The following is a 16522-nucleotide window of genomic DNA, read 5'->3' on the forward strand; positions in this document are numbered from 1 at the left end:
TAATATGTTCCTGGTCACGCAGGATCTAAATGATCTTGTCAATTAGAATCTGTTTTTTTGTAATAAAATTTACAAAGTCACTATATCAAACAATCATCAAACACTATATCCCAGCCATGTTCATGCATTTGTCTTTAGTAAACATTTTATCTTCATCTGGGATATAAGTGATCTAGATCCCTGTGGGGATTCACCCTAAATGGAGTCATAACCCAGTCCATTGCAAGGTAACCTGCTGCACATACAGTACATTTACACCTATGGGCACTACCACCACAGAGAAACTAAATGACATTCATGCAAACTCTACCAGAACATACAAAACTGAGGAATCAGGAGCTATGAAGTGGAAATTGTACTCATTGTACCACGATGCTGCCTGATAACCATCTTTATCTGGCCAACACAGTACTTTTTCTGTGCCTTTCTATAGTGTTACATTTTTGTATTCCCCACTGTGAACAGTAGATAGCTATTAAAACTTCACAAAACCTAGATTAATTCAGGCCAACATGGTATCTTACTAATGTCGCCTTGCACCTCCAAGGTCTGAGTTTGATTCTCGTCTCGGGGTCTGTGTGCATGAAGTTTGCATGTTCTCATTGTGCTTGGTTTCCTCCAGGTGCTCCGTTTCCCCTTACAGTCCAAAAACCTGAAGATTAGGTTAAGTGGCGTTTCTAAATTGTCTTTATTGTGTGAATGAGTGTGTTAATGTGTGTGTGCCCGGCTCTCATGTCTATACTACTTGTATTCTCTTTGTTTATAATAGTATAAGGATTTTTGTAACTATGGTGTCCACAAGCCTTGTGTTGGTTTTTATCCCTTGAAGTCCCTGCGGTTTTGGTTTTGTGTATTTTCCCTTTAAAATGTGTCACAGTTAACTGTTTGCCGATTAGTCGTGCATTCTCAGTTGGGATTTCCAGTATGTCACATATCTTTGCTTTTTTCACATAGTTCACACTATAATAAGTAGACAGGTACAGCATCTGTAATCATGCAGACGATTGTGCTCAATTAAAATGATGATGGGCTATGTATCCACTGCCATGTTGGTAGTTATTCTAGGCATGCTAGCAATGAGGACATTCCACATTTGGATTATGAGCCTGTAACATCACAGAATGAAACATGATTAGACCTTAGTACAAGGAGCCCATGTAGTGGTCACAAGAGAGGTAATGACTAAAGATCTGGAGGGCTGTGCGTTGCCACAGGTGTACTTGGGTCAGCCAGCCCCCTGGTGTAAGAAACAACTAGCTGGATTTGAAAGCATTCCATACTGTATGCCACTCTGAAATCTATATCATAATTATGTTTTTCTCAGATAACACGAATTATATCAACCATGAATCGGGTGGCTCTTTTCCTATTGAACACACAGGGGCCTATCCATAACGGACCTCACAAAATCTCTGATAAGGCTGTACAGAGGGGGGCATATACTCCTGGGTGGTAGACCTAGGACAAGTCTGGGTAGCAGTGCATAGACCTCTTTGATAACACTAAGTAGACCTCATAAGTAGACCTCCCTTATCCCTATACCTGGAACAGGAAGTGGATGGTCTAGCACACCTGGCACTTACTCTATCCCTTTCCTTCATCATTACTTATTCGTCACTTTTTGTGTGAAATTTAGGAGCTAGGTAACACAAGCACCCAGCAGCTTTGGCCACATCAACACCTCAGGACTGTGACCCGTCAATACAGGAAACACCTATAAATACAAATATTCCACTACACAGTCATAGTGGTCCCTCGGTCAAGATGCAAACAATGGGGTGATTGCTCCTTTGCAGTCGCTTGTCCTAAACTCTGGAACACCATTCCACCAGTTATGCAAAATTACGGACCTCCCTTTGTTTAAAGCACAACTAAAGACCCACTTATTTAGAATGGCTTTTAATATTTTATGCTTCTTTTATTTTATAAATGTTTTATTTATTTTTATTATTATTGTTAATATAATTACTGTTACTATAATTTTAATTTATATTGTTCATTTATTTATTTATAACTATATGTTATTTTGTTCCTGTATTTTGATTTCTAACTTTATTGCTATTTTATTGTAATTTTTAGTGCTGTGAAGCACTTTGGTTCAACTTAGGTTGCTGTAAAGTGCTATAAATAAATGTTGATTGATTGATGGAAGTCATCCCTGAAGTTTCCCATAGACTTAATATTGTCTCTCTAAAGGGCAAAATCTTTCAGCCATTTGCCCTGTTTAGAACCTCCCTCTTATGCTGGACCTCCATCTTGGGCATGATTCTGACTCTTCTTCGAAAACTGTCACCTACAGACATTTCAACTATAAGTGTTTGGTTGCATAATGTCGTAGTTTTATATCCATTTGTGGCCAGAGACCCCTTTTCACTGATTTCGAGCTGTCTTCTCAAATTATATCAAGAGCATTAATGTAACTTTGTGCAGACAGGGTAGCCTTTTGATTTCCAGACCAGCTGTGTTTGTTTTTTTTGTTGAAATGGGGTAAAACCCAGGGTGCTCTATTGTCCAAAGGTAGTTTTGCTGTTGCCTAGGTGTTATCATGCACTTCTACAAATTTGTAACATTTTAACAAAGTACTGTATGTAACTGTGGTTCAATGAACCTTATAGAACTATCAGCTAACTGGAACTGGTTCAGTAAGTTTAAAAAAATTATTTTTGTATGACAGCAAAATTATTTGCTGAATAACAAACCACACATCACAATGTGACCTATGCACATGAACACAAGTGGCAATGCAAACGTTGTATATGACCCCAAACAACTAGAATAACCTCAGGTCAATGCATTACAACAATTTCTTATGACTCTCAAAAAACCTTGTTCAATCTATAAACTCTTATGCATCATCCATTATAATGAATAGAAAAGAACTAAACTTACAGATGACCGCTTTATCAAAATAGTCATTATAAAAATAGAAAAGTGTGGCCTAGGTGGTGATATACATTTAATATAGGATGTTCAATAAAACATTTATGCAAAAGTATACAGTAGTAACATGAAATACATTTGATAATTGGCCATCAAGAACACACAGTTTAGTCTTTTGGCATTAAAAACAACTTGTGCAATTTTTTTTTTTTTTACATAATAGTTGGTTATAACAGTTTATGTAAAATTACACCAACTACAGTATACATCAACAGCTGTATTTATTTCATTAACCACTTTGCAATAGATATCAACCAAATTACTTTGCTTAGTTCACATAATACACTACTGTAAGCAGTCAGTCATAAATAGAACATACATTATTACTAAGATAGCCAAACATAAGACGGGACCAGTTTTCCCAAACAGGTCTGCATATGATTAAAAGGGATTTAAGGTAAAGAAGCTCCAAAAGCACACTCAAGATTATCTTAGGCTGTTCAGGACAATTATTTTGCAGCAACAAACCACACCATAGAATACTTTCTGTTCCCTTAAACAGACACTATACTGTACATTCATTCTAATAATTAGATCTTAAATGCGTTATTGAACCTGCGATTTATCCCAACAAAAATATGAAATTCCAGCAACTTAAAATTTTACAGCATAATTTTCATTTTAATCTGGAACACAAGACTTCTAATCTTTAACTATTACTTTTAAACTCACATAATTCCAATATACTCAAAAGGGTTTTTTCCTCTCTTTTTTTGTCCATTGCTCATATATATATATCTTTATGTACAGTAAACAAAGATTTGGCTTATTATCATCATAGCATATTGCACAAACCACTGAAATATTTGGCCATATCCAACCCCGAGCAAAAGTAAGCATTACAAAAATAATGCTTTTCTTTCATTAAAATAATCAGCAAGTGGTCTATCGACGCATAGCAAAGTTTTGATTCTGCTCTGTGTGCTCAGCCCTTGGTTTCTGAGTGTTGTGTGAGAGAGCAGTTAAAGGGAGCAGTAATAGTTGATCATGAATACATCTATAAGATTAAAGCTTCATCTCCTCCCTCGTGGTTTCCCTTTCCTGGGTCTCCCTGCAATGGTAATAAATAGGTAAAGAAAAAACAACCAATATACAAAATTTAGCATTCCATTAAATTTATATTTTTTGATTATTTGTCAGGCTTTTTCCCCCCAATTTTTATTCATCTGGAAAAAAAAAAAAAAAAAAAAACATGCAAAATAAATTGTCATTAAAGTAATTTGTAAGACCAATTCTGGGGTTTCAGACCCTAAAGATACATTGTGTAGGCTATTTTTAATTAAACCTTAAAATCAGGTTTACATTTACCCATCACCTGAACAGACAGAAGATTATAATCCATTATTATTAGTTGGATATGTCAACTAATAAAACTTTTGCCAAACAAACTTTGTTTCACGTTGAAAAGGTAAATTAGTTAATTTTCACACATAGTCGCAAAGTTTGATTAAAAACAGAGTTAGTATAGTTATCAGACAATTAGAAATTTATCAATGTTAGACTGGATTTGGTTAAATAATGTGACTTGTGAAGTACTCTCAGTTCCTTCCGTTGTTAGCAGGCAGAGGTCCAGAGACTTTGAAAAGGTTGGAACTAATTTCCACAGACACAAGAAGGTTAAAAACGTAGGACAATTGCGTTAAAACGCAAACTGACACGAATTTGGTTATAGTAGGCGGGGTTTGGTGAATCAGAGGCCTGTTAGTTAAACATCCATCGACGTGACCTACCTTACTGCAACACACAGTTCTTTTTATGCTTAATGTCTCCTTCACTGTTACCCTTGGCTTAAAAGTGGCAAAGAGAAAAAGACAGGCTCAAGGACTGAATGACATTTATTTGTGCCCTGATAAACTCCTGGTTCATAGTGAATCAGGACCAAATAGTTTTATTTCATCTAAAAGTGACTTTAATAAAAAATAAAATTAAATTAAAAAAAAATAAAAAGATATACAAAAAATCCAAACTGGTCAGTCCTGTTTGTAAAACCATATAATAACACTAATATACATGTTTAATCTCAGACAGCACACACACATAAAAACACACACAAACGCATAGGTTACCTTCTTTATTGCTTTTTTTCCGTCCTCGGAAAAGCTTTTGTGATTTTGGCCGAGAGGTGGGAGGATTTGAGGGGAGGGAGTCATCTACAGCACGTGCTCCATCAGGTACATCAGGCTCATGTGGCGTCTCTATATTATTGTTACTGATATTAGAGTAAGATGACTCTGTGGAACTGCTTGAGCCTAACTGAGTTTTGCCTGAGTGTGTCTTTGCATCCTGTTCTAGGTTTTGCGGGACTATTTCATCTGTGACTACACCGCTTACTTTCAAGTCCGAGTAAATGTGAGCACCAGAGTTGATGTTCGTTACATTTTTGAGTGTGGCATCAGTGGAAGTTTGGACATCTTTGACTTGGCTGTTATTAGAGTTACAGTTCTGTCGTATTCCTTCTTTCGCTGCGGATGGGTTCACAGTAGATGGAGGCACTGTAGAGAACGGGGTGTCCACAGAGGCATTTTCTGATAGCGGAGACTCTGTGGAAGAGTTCTTTTCACTGAAATTTTCTATTGGAAGAGTTTGTTTCTCTACATTATCTTTTAAGCAATCCTGAACAGAAGGAAGCTCTATTGAAGGCTTGAGCGGTGTAGCTGTATGGTTAGATGGAATGTTTTCAGTGGAATGACTTGACTCTGTCTCCTGTTGTGTGACTGGAGCCTCATTACCAGGTGCTATATCAGCTGTTTCTCCTCTGGGGCTGGTAGAGGAAACGTTGACTGGCTCTTCGACACCTGTCTCTTTTGGCTGAGGAGGATGGAGGTCCTGAGCTGGTTCTGGCGTGACTTCTTTTTCTGCACATTTGACACTTGGTGCTAAAGAATGAGATTGGGAAGAAAGTTGATAAAAGATGTCTTCATCATAGAAATTTCTTTTATGGTTGAATTATGAATAAAGCTGCAGGCAGGTGCAAATATCTGCATGCATGTTGCACTTAATGCAGCATTTCCTATAGATGTTTAGTTGTCCTGTCTAATGCGTTTTCTGTTAGATTAAGGTTTTTTTTGTTACTCATTTAGCAGCATTCTTACGATCATACTATTAATTTGTTTCAAGACATCCAAGAGAACATTATTTAAAAAAATGACAAATGGCATGTTGTCAAACACCCTAACTCTATTGGGAAAGGACATACAGGCAGGTTTTAATCATTACATAAAGGACCGATTGTGTTGATCAACTGAATGTTAAGTAATGCTTACAAGTACGGCAAACAAAAACGTTAGCTATTGTATGTGAGCAACTTTAACTATTGCATGTGTGGTTGAAGTTGAGATTGGTAGCAATTTGTTAAAAAGCAGCCATCACTGAAATGATGCATTTGTCCAGTTAAACTGTTTGAAGTGAGTATGTATTGCAAGTGTTCTGTTATGTTGTGGTTGTCGCACTGTCACTTTGTTGTTGCCCTTGTTTGCACATTTGCACGTGCACTTTATGTTGTCTATAACACCTGTGGTTATACTTAGCTAGTTAGTTTTTGTTAATTTATGTTAGGTCTTTCTGTCCTGTCTCTGCTAGCCAGCTAACTAGGCCTATTGGTTAGCTAGTTTAGTGTTTCTGATAGTTTATGTTGTAAATTTATGTTGCATGTAGCACCTTGGTCCTGGAGGAACGTTGTTTCGTTTCACTGTGTACTAACTGTATATGGTTGAAATGACAAAGCCTACTTGAACTTGAACAAACGAATAAACAGGCCAACCCTCCGTATTTAGACACGATTTGTGTGAATCATGTAATTTGAATAAATTGTTTGTATAATTGTGAGAGAGACTGTAATTCTGTGTTCCAGTTCCAGAGATTATAGTGATTTAAAAAGAGACAAAATAATAGGAGCTTGACAGCATGCCATTAATTCTGTCAACTCCTCACTAAATGAATAATATGCGAGCACAGCATTTAGATACTTTTTGGCACATTGAAAAAAGCAGCTGAATATGCTGTAAGCCACCAATGAAAAGCAGGGAGATGAAGCAGCAACTGCAGGTTATTGGGTAAAGGTTGAGAAGGTTGACGCCGAGAGCTAGAACTCCATGACCAAAAACCTGAATACCTTTTCATTGTTTATCTCCTCTTATAATGGAAAACAGATAGACCTGTATAGTTTGGCACAATCGGCATTCGTTTACAGTGATCACGTAGTAGAAGAGATGAAAAGGAAAAGTGATTTCAGGCGTTTGCACTGGAGCTGTTGCGGAGAGATCCGAGTTGTCTTGTCCTTACCGGTGTCCCTATGCATTTCACTAGAGGGGGCACTTTCCGTTTCGCACCTGGGCCTGGTCTTTCTAAGCTGGAAACCTTTTCTGATGTCAGCCAGCAGGTTGTCAATGATGCAGCCTTCATCCTGAGGCACGCCACCTTTTCGAACTACAAAAACAACACAAATACAAGCTGTAGTCAAACTGAAAATAGGGTAAGCTTACTTTATTAGGATGAATGTATAAAAAATATTTTTTGCAAAGGAACACCAAGTAAACTGGAATTGTACCAAATAACTCCATTAGAAAATTACAATAACAAATTAAAAGCCTGATAAACTTGATTTAGCACAGTTAAATTATGGCAACAGTAAGTTGTGCATGACAGTAAGTTGGCATGTGACTATAGTACTGTGCACCCTGTGTTTATAGTACAAACTGTTAGATTTTTTTATAGATACATTTTTTACTATTATTGAGTCAGTACAAAAACATTTCTGATTTTCTAACATCACTATTCTACCACACAATTAAAAATTCCAGAAAAATATCTCTACAGTATGTTAGAATAAAAAGCAGCATATAATACAGGTGTCCACTTTTTAGACTAAAACTAAAAGGAAGCTGCTGGGTTTTGTATGGAAAAAAAGCAGGTGCAACAGTCGAATTTTTCAGAAGACCTGTGGACGGTTCTGCTGGATGCTCAGTAAAACTTGTCAGCTAACTTACTTATAAAAAATGCCTAAATCTTTACCCAACAAGTCAAACTTTGTTTCATAAAATACTGTTTACTGGGCTTTATAATTCTTTTAAGGCATCCTTCCTCTACATGTTTTTCTTGCATGTGCCCAAGACTTTGCACATACACACACAATATATATATTATATATATAAAAAAAGAAAAATCACATTCTGGATCAAGTGCTATTTTATACTCTTTCAAAAAAAGTAAGACCGTCTCAAACAAATTGACATGTCTCAAAAAAAATTTTTTTAAAAAGGCTTTAGAACAAAGTTAAAATCATGTTCATGTATTGGAGAATGGAACTAAGCAGCAAGTAAGCATTCTTGTCAAGGTCACTAAAAACCATATCCCAACTGAATGTCAAACAGAGGGGAAGTACAGACTCGAGACAGATTTAGCATGTACTTACTGATCTTCCCGTTCTCTCCTTTCTGTCGCTTGGACTCCTCCTCTGCCAGCTGCTGTTTCCTCTTCTCCGCTTTGGCAGCTTGCTCCTTACGGATCTTGTTCTCCTACAGCAGAAACGAACAGAACCAGCAGAAGGTCAGTGTGATAGAAGAGTTCAGGCTATTTTCAGTCACATGTGCAATAGTATCCAACAATCCCAAGACAGAAGCAACCATGAAAGTTATACACAGTTTTAAATAGTTTTTGTCCAGAAATTCTTTATGATCAAATTAGCCATGAACAGCCTAAAGAGCATACCTTTAATGCTTTGACGAAAAGCCCTCGGAAGGTCTTGATGGTGCTGAAGAGTTCCTCTAGTGACAGATGAGCAGCATCTTCGCATAGATACTGAGCCAGGTCTCCTTTCTTCTTCTCAATGTCAGCAAAGCAGTCCTCCAAATCTTTACATGCCTGAAGGTTCTCCTATAAATGTGTACCAAGAAACCAAAACAAACATCAGAAATACTGCTATATTTAAGCATGTACAGTAATGGCTGTCTAGATAGCTTTCCTTTAAGCAACAGAAAAATAAAAGCAAACAGGCTGATAGAGTCTGGTGGGATTAAAAAAAAAAAATGCTACTATGACTAAAGGTTTGAAGGAATAGCTCAAGGTTTTTTTTAAAGTCGGTCTTAAATCAAAATTGAGGTGCATACAAGTAGATTACAGGTTTGTCACCTAGAACAGTAGCACAGTAAAAGTAACCAGCGCCAAATTCTACAACCCTTGTTCCGTGCAAAAAGGCATTTCAGAGTTCAGCTGAGACCCATAAGATTTTGCAGTCCCATTGAGCCAAAGTGAACTAGTATCTAAAAGTTATGGCGAATTTAGTATAATTTAAACATTTTTCTTTATCCAGAATAAGCTGTATGGCTATACCCATATGGCAAGCTCTGCATCCGCAACTAGGGCAACTCACACAGTTGGCAACTCACCTTGATTATACTTAAAAACTGATCTTGTATATCCTGAACTGATGAAGAGACTCTTTTCTCTGTGTCCTTTAAACGCTTGGATAACGCATTTCCCTCAGCCTGAACAGAATCTAGGTTGATTCTAAAACAGAAGCAGATCTTGCATTTTAATTATACAGACCAGGCAATGACTCATTCTCTCTCTGTCAGCAACTTAACACTGAAGTAAATAGAAGGTTTGCAGTGTATTCACCCTGCCGCTTTTTCACAGCTTTCAATCTCATCAACAAGGTTCAGAAGCTCAGGGTGGTTCAACTCAGCTTCCTGGAAGAACAACATTTTTTTCCCACCTCTTTATTATTTTTTACCATGTAAACATTTCTAAATTGCAAAATAGAATCAGGAATAAAATACTTTTATGTAATTCAAGACTATGATCATCCTTTCCTAATTATATCAGAGTAGTCAAAATTCTCAAAAGCCAGACATGTTACTTCACAGTACCTCGAGGATGTGGTGTAACAGAGTGATACGGCCCTTGTTGGCTTTGGTTTCCGTCAGCTTTAGCAAGGAGCTAATCTTGAATCCTTCAGCGTTTCCTGTATGGCTTCCCTGAAGTGGAAAAAAAAAAAAAGTTCTTTAAACATCACAATATTATCCAGATTACAAATAAGGATCCAATGATCAGGATATAATAATTAAAAATAATATGTATCTAATCATTCAGTTACAACTTTAATTTTAATTTATTTTTTTGATTTATTTTTAAATATAGGACAAACAGAACTGAATGGCACTCTGCTAATGACTTTACAGATTTTGTATAAATGTACTTACATAATTGAGAAAGTTTCCTACTCGAAGGATCAACCTGCAGAAATTGGGCAGGAGCGTGCTAGCTCGCAGACCTACAGGGGGCGACATATACCAAAAGCTGCTTAAATCAAACTAGGGCCAGGTTTGTACTTGAATACTACATTACAATAAAAGGTAATGACGTACAGTAATAGACTAGACTTCAGCATACAACAAATACGAATGTTTGTAGTTATTTCCTGTGTCAACATTTATATATGCGATTTTATTATGGTACTATTGTTTGCAGAGGAACCACCCAAGTGTAAGTAATAGGATATGTCTAAGGTGTGAGTTTGAAAGATGATGTTTAATAAACAGCTGCTTACATATGTCTTTTATCCGGCATACTCACACAATATTGGATACGTTGCCGAGGATGTGATGATATCGTTAAATCAATATATTGACATTAAAACAAATATGGCACAAATAACATTACACAAACTCTCTGTATCTGTCACCAAACAAACTAATATTTAACAAGCTTTTTCATACAGTATGTCATGTCTGTAAACAGATGACCTCAACAATCAATTAAGAATGTACCGGTTTTCGCAATGCAGTTTGTAAACTAGCTCTTGAGCAAGTCAAATTAAGCTGAGATAATCATTACACTGGGCAACTCGGGTCTTCACAAACTTTAAATTTTTTTTACTTTAAAAAAAAAAAAAACGAAATAAGATGAATAAAAGGTACACCAATAAGCCATACCATTAACCCTACCACAAGGTGAACTGACTAACATTATCAATTATATACCAGTAAACTGGTAAAACACTCATTATCACCGAAAGCTCATCAATGCTTGTGGGCTCCAAAGGTTAGCCCATCTGATCTGACAACACAGAAAAGACAATGCAGCACAAACGGATGAAGAAGTCAATGCTAATCATGATCGAAAAATTTCAGAACACCCAGTACATCACAGCCTGTAACTTATGCTGCTGAGCAGGCAAAAAAACTTGCTGACCTGGCCCCCCAAATTCCCCAGATCCCAATAAGACCAGGCATCCATGGGATTCGCAAGACAAACAAGCCCAATGCACGGAGGCCCCACCCACAGCACCAAAAAAAAAAGATCAGATTTACTGCCAACATCACGGTGCCAGACACCACTGAACACCCGTAGAGGTCTGGTGGAGTCAATGGCTCAATAGGCCAAAGATGCTCCAGTGCTACAAGAGGAACCTAAAACCTTGGTGGTTTTAATGTTAATGTTTTTTTATCATTATCATTTATGCCCGATTTATATGGTTTATATGCTTATCATTATATAACATTTGAGAAGCGTCTAGTAAGTGATTAAAGATGAGTCAGCTTAGGCTTGTTTTCTGGAAGTCCTGGTTTTGAACACTGTTTCCCACGCAATAGCACAGCTCACTCACTCTTACAAGCCTCCTCCACCAGCTGTGCTTTCGGTTTCAGCATCTCCAGCACAGATGCAGTCTCCTCACACAACAACATGCAGTCAATTCTCAGTTTATAGCTAATAGAAAGGAAAAAAAAAAAACAGAGAAAGAGAGAATGATAATGTGTGAGCAGGAATTTAAGTGAGGTTAAACTAAATGTTAGAATTAACCTTTTTTTTTTATTTTTTTTTACATGAAATACAATTCAATGCAATGCAGACTTGATGACTTTAAAGCTTATTATTCTGGTTATTAACAGGAAAGCTGTTACCAGGGAACACCAAGGAGCGATAGGTAAAACTTGTCGACGTTGGCAAGCTTGTCTCGTTCTCCTTGGAAAGAGTTCAGGTTGTCGATCTACAGTGAAAAAAGCAGAAGTTGTTTATGTGCTAATTCCCACCCATTATCTAGAACCCTGTCCTAATGCATAAACACACAAACACAATATCTACTGAAGGGCCCAAAAAATGTATACGCACTTAAACAGTTCTTATCTACCCTCTACAATATAAAAAGGCTCACAAAGATCATAATACATCAGGAACTGCTATGTCCAAGTTATTCTTGAAGCATTTGAAAGCGTGAGATTCAGCTGTAGAGAAAGCAAAAAGCTGAAAAACACCAAAGTTATCTTGATGCACTTTAGCCACAACAGTTTCGGATTGAAAACTGCCCCACGGGCTGCAGGAACTGTACAATGCATTTCATACGGTATTCTGGTGCATCTTGTCCAGTGGTAAAACTAAAAAATAAATAAAATAAAAAATCACCAATACGTAATTGTAGACAAAAGCGCAGGGTCAGTAGGCACGATGAGTGGAGTTCTAGCATATTCATATTCCCCAATACATGCAAAACTGAAATGAGGGCACACAGTTTGATGCTGTGATGTCAGCATTTCACAAAACCTACACCTGTTTTAAAATGTCTCCTCGTTTAAGGGGATTTATAAGAAGTTTTAGCTTTAGCGACAGATTTCCATGTTTGTAAGAGCGCGATATGGGAAAACAGACATTAATGCCAGAGTGGACCTCATACTGGGAAAGAATGCTGTCTGCCTAGTTTGTGTAGATGTTGATGATTGGTTATTCTATCTCTAATGATAGTCTTACAGCTGTTCTCATCATGAGGTTCCCCTGGCTGACCATTTGGTCCACACACAACTTGACACAGGTTTTACGTCGAATGCCCTTTCTGACTAAACCCTCCCATTTTATCCGGGCTTGGGACCAGCAATGCATCCAGTGGCTGGTGTTTGGGCACTGAGAGGGAATTCTAACCCTTCTTTGCCTTCTGCATGGCAAGTGAGAAACCTACAGTACCACTGAGCCACAAATGCCCTGTGGCTATCCTCCCACTAATAATCAAAATAAATCATAATTATGGCATATTTAGATTTCAAACTCATATTTCCTGATTGCAGGGTAGAACAGGTGTTCAGTGCTGAGTGACCAACCTCATGTTTCTCTGGAAGAAGCTTCAGTAGCTGTTTTAATACCTCAACATCGAACCTGGAACGATCCCCTTTCTGGATCATGTCCACAAACTCCTCATTAGAGCTGTTCAAAAAGGTGAGGAATACAAAATGACCATGATGTCTCATGAAGAATGCATTTTTATAAACAGACATCGATCTGCATTAATCAAGCTTACCATTTGAATTGTTTGAGAAATATATTCAGATTGAGATTTTTCTTGGGATCAATAAAAGAAATCTACAGAATGGAAGGAAATAATTAAAATATAATTTATGACAAACTACTATGGCAATAATGTTTATGATATAGGTGTTAACATAAATCTCAGACTTCTTTGGGTTCTTTCTTGGCAGGAGCAGCCTGGCCTTTATCTTTGGGTTCTGCCACTGGGAGACTAAAGAGTTGCTCAATGCTTGAGTAGTTAGGTTCCAGAGGGGAATCGGATTGCTCTGAGGCCCATATGTTGCAACCATCTACGTACAAAAGACAAAAGAAAGCACCAGACAGACATGCTAAATAATTTTCATTTTATACTTGGGAAGGCCAAGTTCTTATTTTTACTACTACCAAGTAAAAGACAGTCAATGGTGTACTATAAATATGGGATTTGTTGAGTAGTTGTCCAATACACCAACTAGTTGCTGTTCCAGGAAGCTCCCAACTATTCAAGGAGGGGGGGGAGGGGGGGAAGAGAAACTCCCCATGTATTCCTCCAGTTGATTATTAGCATTTAACTGCACTAATAAAAGAGCTAAAATCACAACAGTCTCAATTTTTTTTTTAACATTAAAAAAAGGTTAACCACCATTTTAAATTAATAGTCACCAAAGAGTAAACATTAATAGCTGTTCCAAGCCTAGTACAGTATTAACGCAGTATAAAACATGGCTACTAAAACCTAGTACCAACTCACCAGTGACTGCGTTGGAGTTTAGTTTCTGCCAGTTGAGTTTCTTCATCCTGAGTGTGGGATATGGACCAGTTTTTACTGGCATGCTGTAAGCTCTCCCCAGGACCTGAACATTGTGGGCTACTATTATATCTCCTCCCATAGGAGGTGGGCAAGGTGGGCATGGCATGCCAGGAAGTGGAGGTGGTAGTGGAGGACCTCCAGGTACCATCCCTGGGAAGGGTGGAGGGGGTGGAGGTGGTGGCATACCCATGCCTGGTAAAGGTGGAGGAGGAGGTGGGGCACCAAAGCCTGGTAAAGGTGGAGGAGGAGGAGGAGGAGGAGGAGAAGCACCCATGCCTGGTAAAGGTGGTGGCGGTGGTGGAGGTGGAGGAGCTGCAGCGCAACTGGGTAATGGAGGTGGAGGTGGTGGGGGAGGAGGTGGAGGATGAGCATGGGTGGTGCAGGGCTTCTCTGTGGAGATGAGGGGTGCTGCTTGGTTGGTCTTGGATACATTTCTTAATGATTCTTTCTCCCAACCACTCAGCTCAGCCTGAATTCCCTTATCTACTTTGGCTCGAGGTGGAGCAGTGGAAGGTTCTTTGGAAAAAACGAGTCGCTGCATGATCGTCTCACAGGAGTCTATTTGTGCTGCAATCCAGAAATTTCATAAAGAATTTAATGTACTGATTGTTTTAATTAATATTAGTAAAAAAAAAAATTTTTTTTAGTTTCAAGCTTAAACTAAAACCATGTTTACATGAAAAGAATTAGAATCTAGTTAAAGGAAAATGTTCCGCATAAATCTGGCATTTATTTATTCTAGAACTATTTTGCATTGCTTAATTTAAATTCTAAAACAATAATTTTAAAAACAACTGACAACCATCTATTAGTAGTGGAATGCTTGGTGTGACTGAACAGCAAATACTGTCTGCTATGAATGTGTAATTCCTTGCCGTTGAACAAAAGTAAATGAAAAATACAAAGTTTGTTTTTAGATGCGTGATTAGTTACATTTGTTAGTATTCATTTTTGGAAATCCCCACCCAGTGATTAAAGTGTTTTAAACTATGGGAGTATTAAAGGTGTTAAAACTATGCGAGTTCAGAGATCAAGATAATCTTTTAGTTCCTTTAATTGAAATTAAAACAGAAACTTAAAAGTGATTTAACATACTGAACAAACATTTCTTAAAACAACCTAAACCCATAATATAAAGAAACACATCTGTATCTAATAAAATAAACTGATCATTAGATCAGTAACTACAGTAATTGGACTAAAAAGAAATCTGAAGTCCATAAAGCAGACACTTTTTCAGACAGATTTTACGACCTTTATCTGAAAACAAAGCAAAGACCCCATCATGAACATTATTTATTTATATGTATACAATAAAATGTTTATTTATTAGAGCCAAAGGGGTTTTTATTCCTAAATTTTCCCTCATCCAGTCAAAGCTGACATTAGTCAGGGTTACCTTTTTATAAGTTATTCCAGAATGGGTTACAGACATTTAATTCATGAAAACAGCCTCAGAACAGACCCATAGGAACTTCTAAATAATAGAATAATAGAAATAGATACACAACAGCTGTGCCTCCAAAACCCCTGGGAGTTACTGGGCCCTACTTTAGAAACCACTGCCATAGGGGTAAAGGGATATCCAGACCTAAATGACTTCGAAAGCAACATGGACAGATTGGACAGAGAGCAGACTCACAGTTTTGGGCCAAGAGGACGGCACGGTTAGTTAGAGCCTCCAGTGCCTGCCAGATGTCTGCTCGCTCTGGTCCCAACAACAACAGAGTCTGTAGGATGGACAGCAGCTGCAACGATGCAGGGGAGCTACTCACCTACAGGGGTGCGAGTTAATACATAAATAAATAAATAAAAAGGGACCATCAGATATAGAACAGCATCCTTACACAGACTCACAAAACAACCTTCTGATTCTCAATCACACATTATGTTGCCTAAACAGTGGTGTGCACATTCTGGCATGTTGTATGGGCTGGCATCTGGCAGCATTGTTGTTTAGCACAAAATAATATTCAATTTAAAACTGGAATATCAGAACTAAAAAAACAAATAAACAACAAAAAAAACTATCATAACATAATCATGCTTTGACGTACAGATATTTGAGTATTTTTTCGTCCCTTGAAACCCACATGCTTTATGTTTTGGGTTAACAACATGAGCACATGACCAGCAAGGTCTTTCAAGCTATATAGCAGTTTCATTTAATATTTAAACTCACTCACTTGCCATCTATACCTTTTATCCTGTATACAGGGTTGCAGGGGGCCTGAAGCCCATACAAGCAGACTTAGGGCACAAGACGGGGTACACCCTGGACAGGGTGCCAATCCCTCGCAAGGTACACACACACACACACACAATACGGCCAATTTGGGAATTCTGCCAATCGCCATTCTGCCTAATCTGCATGTTTTTGGACTGGGGGGACCGAGCACAGGAAGAACATGCAAACTTGCAAAAAACCTGTAGATGCAGTGCCAACCACTACACCACCATGCCGCCTATGCATTTAAAAATCACATCTCAAATATTTATTTT

At 37.8% G+C, this 16522-nt stretch overlaps 1 protein-coding gene across 3 annotated transcripts in view; it reads right to left on the minus strand.

Annotated features, from left to right (window-relative positions):
• Positions 1-2943: 2943 nt before the first annotated feature.
• The window catches only part of inf2 (inverted formin 2), a 38821-nt gene continuing 25242 nt past the window's right edge, over positions 2944-16522 (minus strand). For all 3 annotated transcript variants that reach the window (XM_053509544.1, XM_053509545.1, XM_053509546.1), the window contains exons 7-23: positions 15663-15795; positions 13961-14587; positions 13378-13520; positions 13223-13284; positions 13026-13128; positions 11841-11926; positions 11546-11646; positions 10140-10210; positions 9807-9914; positions 9556-9626; positions 9324-9444; positions 8647-8811; positions 8351-8453; positions 7222-7365; positions 5007-5816; positions 4671-4727; positions 2944-3991 (exon numbers count right to left, since the gene is read on the minus strand). In XM_053509544.1, coding sequence (XP_053365519.1) covers positions 4672-4727; positions 5007-5816; positions 7222-7365; positions 8351-8453; positions 8647-8811; positions 9324-9444; positions 9556-9626; positions 9807-9914; positions 10140-10210; positions 11546-11646; positions 11841-11926; positions 13026-13128; positions 13223-13284; positions 13378-13520; positions 13961-14587; positions 15663-15795 — 2904 coding nt within the window. In that variant the 3' untranslated portion in view covers positions 2944-3991; position 4671. The remainder of the gene's footprint in view (positions 3992-4670; positions 4728-5006; positions 5817-7221; positions 7366-8350; positions 8454-8646; positions 8812-9323; positions 9445-9555; positions 9627-9806; positions 9915-10139; positions 10211-11545; positions 11647-11840; positions 11927-13025; positions 13129-13222; positions 13285-13377; positions 13521-13960; positions 14588-15662; positions 15796-16522) is intronic.

Source organism: Clarias gariepinus, chromosome 13, assembly GCF_024256425.1.
Source record: "Clarias gariepinus isolate MV-2021 ecotype Netherlands chromosome 13, CGAR_prim_01v2, whole genome shotgun sequence".
NCBI classification, from domain to species: domain Eukaryota; kingdom Metazoa; phylum Chordata; class Actinopteri; order Siluriformes; family Clariidae; genus Clarias; species Clarias gariepinus.